The sequence below is a fragment of the Rhagoletis zephyria genome, unplaced genomic scaffold (assembly GCF_001687245.7).
Source record: "Rhagoletis zephyria isolate East Lansing unplaced genomic scaffold, Rhagoletis_zephyria_1.1 Rzeph_scaffold_00696, whole genome shotgun sequence".
In the NCBI taxonomy this organism is placed as follows: Eukaryota; Metazoa; Arthropoda; class Insecta; order Diptera; family Tephritidae; genus Rhagoletis; species Rhagoletis zephyria.
This window is the reverse complement of record NW_016157780.1, coordinates 1-7,365: the sequence shown is the minus strand read 5'-3', so window position 1 is coordinate 7,365 and position 7,365 is coordinate 1. Positions and strand designations below refer to the sequence as shown.

The 7,365-nt window shown below is 38.7% G+C and overlaps 1 protein-coding gene across 1 annotated transcript; it reads left to right on the top strand.

The window, feature by feature from the left end:
- LOC108361092 (uncharacterized) lies at positions 1-7,165 on the top strand (the record flags this gene model as incomplete). Its single annotated transcript, XM_017613627.1, is given in 9 exon segments — positions 1-56; positions 142-410; positions 2,869-3,245; positions 3,335-3,389; positions 3,392-3,430; positions 3,433-3,477; positions 3,480-4,527; positions 6,092-6,875; positions 6,938-7,165. Coding segments are annotated over 9 exon segments (2,874 nt in total), but the record flags the coding sequence as incomplete, so codon positions are not given.
- Between the last annotated feature and the right edge of the window lie 200 nt (positions 7,166-7,365).

Sequence of the window (7,365 nt, the reverse complement as noted above, 5' to 3'; positions counted from 1 at the left end):
CCAATTAAATACATACATACAATCGAAATGGCCAACATACCCGCATGGCAGTCTTGGTAATTTGAAATGCATTGGATTTTGCTGATTTTCTTGCAGATCGGTATGTCTGTTCTACTTATTTCCCTTCCGCTTTTCCCCCAGCTTGTGGGCCACTTATGCTCGCCCGAATACGCTGGTAAGCATTGGCATGGAAGCGTTGGCTATGTTGCATGATCATACTATACATTTTACGGATTTGAAAACTCAACATAAACTTTATTATAACGTCGATAATCCGATTGTTGGATTGGGTGCACGAAATCTTGCCGGACACTTTTCGCTGCCAATGTTTGCCTACTCAGAGACTGTTATACGGCCAAATATACACATCGTTCGCTATCCGGATATGCATAAGCTGTTTGTATTGCAGAGTAAGTATTGGAAAGCGTACATAAAATAATGTAAAGATTTTAGATTTCCACCAAAGGCTTAACTGCAGTTAAGAGCTTAGAGAAGTTGCAATAATTTTAAAATGGGGTGGTCGGCAAGGTTTTTCCTTTAAGTTTTGCTTTTTTTCTTTCGTTTGTTTCAAATTAATAGATGGAATTTCCCCCCTTCGAGTTGTAATCTCCTTTTTCCAATAGGCATAAACTGCAGTTAAGGCTTGGTGGAAATCAACTATAATTATGCATTAATGTAGAAGACGGTGCCTCGAGTGAGTCGGTCTGACCGAGTGGTACAATTACCAGAAATGAATTAAAGTGTTTTAAGCTTTTGAAATAGCTATTTCCAGGGCTGTGATTATTTAAGGTACCTACGTTGCCTTAGATGAGTGGCTTCAGAAAGGCTGGCCCAGCGAAAAAGAAGTCTGGTCCCGGCGAAAGTTTCGACGGTTCCATTTTATGGAAGGTCCAGTTTATGGAGCATAGATCAGTGATAATTGCTACAATTCTCAAAATGTTTTGTGGAAGCTTTAGCTAATCCATTGTGCTTAATCACGTTTTTTGTTATAACTTTCTTATTTGATATCCAATTACCAAAATTTTTATATCAGCGAAAAGGTTCCGCTATAATTTGCCATTAAAAAGTTTTGGAAATACTATCCTTAGATTTTTATTTTTATTTAGTAAAGGTTTAAATCAAAACGGGTTTTAAAACCGAAATTGATTAAAGGCTAATTATAGTCCTGAGCGAGGCGTTTTCGGTGACATAAAGATTTAAAAAATCGCATGTCAAGTAAGAAAGTTATAGCAAAAAACGCGATTAAGCGGTTTTTAGCGGATGCCTAAAAAAAATTTTACACCCAAAATTTTTTCTCAAAATAAATATGTTCAAAGGTTGAGAGATTACCCAATAAGGCTTAAAAGAATTTAACAATAACTACTATATCAAAAAATTACTTTTATTATTTATATATAAATTACTTTTAATATTTTAGGATTTTGAAGAAATTCCCAACATAAGAAATTTTGTTTTTATAAAGTTTTTTAAATAAATAAATAACTACTTTGTAAAGACACACAAATTTTAGATGGAAATGGAGTGGATTGGAATTGTGGGCTCCCGGAATTTATTCCAAGCACTCGGGCCGTATTGCCCAATGTACTTAAGGCAAAGATACAGGATTTAGAGGAAGAAACTGAAACTTATCATTTTAGAGGGCTTTTAGTTCAATAATCTCCCTTCCAATTCTAACAGTAATATTGTCTTAGCTTTCCATCTACAGTTTGGTGTACTGATTTCCTCACTCAAGGTCATTATATCAGAGTAAAACGGATTAAATACAAGATCTCGTTTTACCTTTCTTATTATTAACCTTTCAGTTTAGTTTAGTACCCAAATCTCTTTGACGTCGTTGGGCATAGTACATAGTGCTTCCGGTGTCTGACTGGCCTTGTTGTTGGTCGCTGTGGTCTGCCCAGAAAAAAAGGCTATTTAATGTCACTGTGAGGATCTTAGGTTGGTTATCTGTAGGTAATTTTACACCCTCGATTTCTACGTCGAGTTCAAGGCTAATGCCCTTGGTCAACGTGATGAAAATGGTGGCGGTGGATTTTGCTGCATATGTTAACATTGAGGGTGAATGTAAAGTCAGGGTCGATCAATCTTAAATTGATCCTATTGCCGAGTGATATGCCAGTATTTTTGCGGGCGGGTGATATAAATAATGCTTTTGATCAGTACGTTACTGGAGAATTAGTAACAATCATACTAGCATTAGAAGATCATATTTTAAGCCTCATGCTTGCTTAAAAAGCTCACTTGACGTTCGAGGAGACCTTTGATATGTTTAGGAAGGATTTTCGAATTTTACATCCTTGTGAAAATATACCCGTGGACCGAAAAAGCTTATTGCGATGGCAAAGAGTAGAGATTTCCTAAACCTTACCCGGGACCCCCTTCTAATAGACTTTACTTTTAGATGTTCCCGACTGGGAAGAAGCATGATGCACTTCGGAATTAATTTCTATCATGCCTTTTCAAATTGGGAAGACATGTGGAGACAGAAACGAATATTAGATATTCTGCTAAGCAATAGATCGCATTGCCAAGTGCATCTGCATGTAATAACAAAAATCCCACGAAAATCTTTGACTTTCAGAGTCGGAAATCTCCGCCTTCCTTCATTTGTGTGTGGTAACATGAATATGCACACCAATACCCAAGGATAAGCTCGGCCAATCTTGGCTCACATGTGGTATTCAATTGTCGATTTTCAATACAAAAATTGAAAGAAAACTAACTAACTTCGGACTCATTTTTAGAATTATAAATCCGCCGCGTTCTAATGTCGTTTTCGTTTCTACCGAAAAAGGTTTACCTTCTCATTTGTCTATTCTAATAATTCTTCCTTTCCTTTAAGTTAAGTTTTATTTTTCCTCCTGGCAGGTAATAATGTCGTCAGCTATGTGGACTTGCTATTCTCCAATCATGATTTACTCATCGCTCTAAGCGGTTTTCCTGATTACTCATTTCGCATATGGAACTGCCGTACAGGCAATCTCTTAGTTGAAGTACAAACAGGCATGAAATGCTCACCTTACTCCTTGCAATGCTCCAGCCGCACTTGGCCCATGATTATGCAATACTCAAAGTTTGTGAAAGAAATCGTCTTCTGGGAGATACATTACACTGCAGAGGCGACAAAATTGCATGAAATATCGCGCGTGCAATTACAAAAGGGCCACTCGCTGAGCACACAATTCGCCATGTGTTTCCTGGACGATGTAATGTATGTGGTCAACGATTACGGTGTGGTATTCAGTGTAAGTACTCGCGCTCTAGACAACCACCAATACCAGCGCGAGAGAAATCGAATCATAATTATTTTTTTTTTTTATTCGTTCACCTGCAGGTAGAAGTTGCGCAATTCTACTTGCTACGCCAGTGGGGCACTTCTTTCACGCAGAAGGCCAACCGCAAGCGTACAACTTATATCCGCACAAGCATGGCTCATGGTGGTCAATCGGGAATCCGTCACGTTCATAACACGCAAGCGCATCTGTGGACCGTTGAGTGGGTGATGCAGGAAATGAGTGTGTCCGTTAAGAAGATGGCGTCGAATTTCGCCGGAGAAGCCTTTGTTGCCAATGATGTAGGCACATTGTATCAATTGCAAGTTGATCAATATGTTGGCAAACTAAACGAATTCTCGGTATCGAATTATACCGTGGAAGAGTTTTCCCACTTGCAGGGTTTGAAGGAGGAGAATTTGCTTATACTGACACGTGACGGCATGGTGTTCGTCGTCGAGCCAGCACGCAACACTAAATACGCAGAGTTGCATGTACCGCAGGGCTGCTGTATTGGCGCGCACAACTCTATGCCGTATGCCGCTGTAGGCACCGCAGATGGCAAGTTGTACTTTCTATGTTTCGAGAAGATACGCGCACCCACTATTATGCACATATGGAGGTGGAGAAGAGCGTATAACCGGATAAGTTTGATGAATCAATCGGGGCTGATTAAGAATGCACATAACGCCTACAAGGAACTATTGGTGGATTTCAAGGGTGAACGTTTTATACTACTCACCCCCCTATTGAGTCGTCCAGATGTACGGTTGCTCAATTTCTATTTGATCGAAACTGATTTTGCCATATCGTTTTTAACTGACGAGGATGGCAACAAAGCTATTATTCCGTATGCGGATGAAATGTGGGTCTCTACGTGCAGTCAGGCTGAACGCCTTGTAATGCGCAAAATATTTAAGTTGCCGAAGAAATATCGTGCCATTACACTAATGCAAGTTGCCAACAGAGACAATGTGGAATTTATCGGATTGCCAATGGATAGTTTAGATTTGGATTTATATGCTATAAAGAATGGCGAGCAAATTTTCTTAATGCGCACTTTGCGCACAACACATATGGACCATATTTCGGGTGTGACAGGTTCACGTAATGTCATTTCCTACGGCATCAGTACGCTGATGATACACTTTCGCTTGCATAAGCGTTCAGCGAAATCATTTACAGTATGCCGGAAATTGTATGCGAGTTATGCGCAACGATTGATACGACATGTGCAGGAGATCTACAATAGCAAGTGAGTTAAGGTGTTGAATTATTTCTTCATTAAATTTTTTTATGTCCGGCTTCTAAAAAGGTGGCAACTTTTCCAAAAGATTGCTTAGTAAAGCTTTCTTAAACATTTTGCATTTAGTACCAATCTTGTAATATTTCATTTAATTTCAATATATTTAGTATTTACTATTTTGATAGTTGAAATATCTACTTCTAATTCTAATTAAAATATTTCTCAAATATCTCTTGTTTGACACCCGTATTGTTTCGTTTAATATATCTTGTAAATTTATATTTAAAAGTAGGTGGCAACCCTCCTCAAAAATAATCTCGACTGTACAATTTCTTAAATCTTTGTAGTTTGATACCCTTATTATAATATTTAATTTAGCTTATGAATTTGGTTAAATAATATTTTTCAAACAGGTGGCAGCCCTCCTCTAAAATATTTTGGGCTGAAAACACTCTTAAACCTATGTAGTTTGATACCAATATTGTAATATTTAATTTCGTTAAAAAAAAAATTTAACAGGTGGCAACCCTCCTGGAAAATATTTCTGGCTGTAAGCCTCTCTAGTTTGATGCCCATAACGCAAAATGTATTTAATTTATGTTATTAATTTAGGTAGGTATGTAGGTAGGTGTGGCTGTCACTGCTACGCTGGGACACACGTAGCCCACGAGTTAAGGCCCATTGTGATACCACAACTAAAAGTCTTTACTCCCCCTTGCGGAACCACTTTGAATCCTTGACGAAGCTCGTCCTAATTTGTCAAGGTCACTAAAGAAAGGACACCCCAGAAAGCGCAATCTGCTCCTCGATAATGCCGAACAGTTACAGAGAATGCGGAGAACTGTTTCCTCCTCCTGATCCTTTTTGCCACTTTCGCAGCATCTAAAGTAAGACATTCCGAGCCGTTATGCGTGTTTACCCACTGCCTTAGTGGCCTGTTAAAGCACTAATTGTGTGAGATACATACATCCTACCTCTATAAAGAATATACGCTTTGAGACCTTTTTCGATTCCAGATGGGCCAAGTTGGCCTAGTATATGGACTGCTGCTGCTTATTGGAGGCAGAGCCCGTTATGATCCTCTCCATCTGTAAACTCAGTGAAGTGGTTCAAGCATACATAAAACAAACTTTAGACGGCTACCTAGATTTCCAGACAATATTCATACGAAGTCTGTCAATATCTCTGAAAGCTTCCAACCTTCGAATGCAGTCATACTTATCCAAGATTGTCGAATTCTCTCAAGGCCAGATTTATTCAAGTATTGAAATCCCTAAATAATTCTAATCACCAATTAGGTTTCGTAAAAGTTTATGTCATGTCCAAATGATAAAACTAGGTGGATTGGCTCTCCTGGTTTAGTGAATGGCGGAAGAATAGGATCCTATTCGGGACATCATTTACGAATCTGCGAGATTAGATGAGCCAAATTTTTGTAGTGCTCCAAAAAGCGGTTTTCCGCTGGTTTGGAAATTCTCTCTGCACTTATAAAGTATTAGCTGATATGCTAATATTATTTTTCGAATAGTAAAAGATTTAGTTTTAACGAAATCTCTTCACTTGTCTTTAACAGATATTTGGTAGTTCTACTTGAATCGGGTTGTTTAAAGGTTTCCCGCCTGCTCTCGCTAAGCGATAATCTACGAGAAAACGTCGATATACTTGACGAACCAATTCAGTTGGAATTAGTGGAAATGCAGGCTACACCTAACTTTGCGTCGATTGCGAAGAAATCGATTTCGGGACAGAGTCTTGAACTGCGCGCTGCTATTGACGCGCGCCTAGCTGAGTTGGAGAACGAAGTGCGTGCGCTCATCGATTACGACATTGCAGTGACGGGCAAAACACAAGGAATATATCGTAAATTTTGTCTAAACTACAGTTGGTTGAATCAATTGAATGCAGAGGCGCGTAAAGTATGCGACATCGAGCGTCAGTCGCTGATGGAGAGTATTGCGGATAAGAGTCGCATACGCGATTGGATACTGAATTTGATAACAGCTAATACGGCTAAGATAGGCATTAAGCTGCGTGCCATATTTTCCGACAATGCGTTTGAGAATTATTCGCTAAGCAAGGCAGTGAATGAATTGGCTGCGCTTTTTGATTTGTATCGCTTTCAAGATTTCGGAGCGATTGAAGAGGATGATGTGACCGAAGAAAATGCGCCGCAAAAAGATGGCGTGGATGATGAAGAAGCTAGTGATGTTGATGATAGTAATGCAGCGAAGAAAAAGCGTAAGCTATATCAATTTGTGGGAAGTGTGTATGAGCATATAATGGCCGAGGACTTTCAAATGCAAGACATACATTTGGTCACGGCAAATCAAATGTACAACGAGGATATTAAATTTAAGGTAAAGTAAAATGTGGCCGGATACAAATTTCTAGTTTTTTAACACCTCTCCTTTTATTACAGGTTCTCTTAGATGGCCCTTTGCGCGAGGAGTTCAATAAAATATTTGATCAAGTACAACAATACAAGCAAGAAATTATGAGTAATATAATAGGTACAAATGCATCCTTGAATCATATCTACGAAGACATGAACATTATACTGAGCCTGCTGGGATTACAAACTTTTACACCGGAGAAACTTTCAGTACCGACGCTGATGAACGATGAAGTGTTGGAGCGCATTATGACCGTAAGCTAAATTTTTGTAGTTAATATTTTTAGTATGGTTAAATTTTTTCTCCCCATTCCATCTCAATGCCTACCTTTTCTTATTTCTCTATCTCTATCTCTATCTCTATCTCTATCTCTATCTCTATCTCTATCTCTATCTCTATCTCTATCTCTATCTCTATCTCTATCTCTATCTCTATCTCTATCTCTATCTCTATC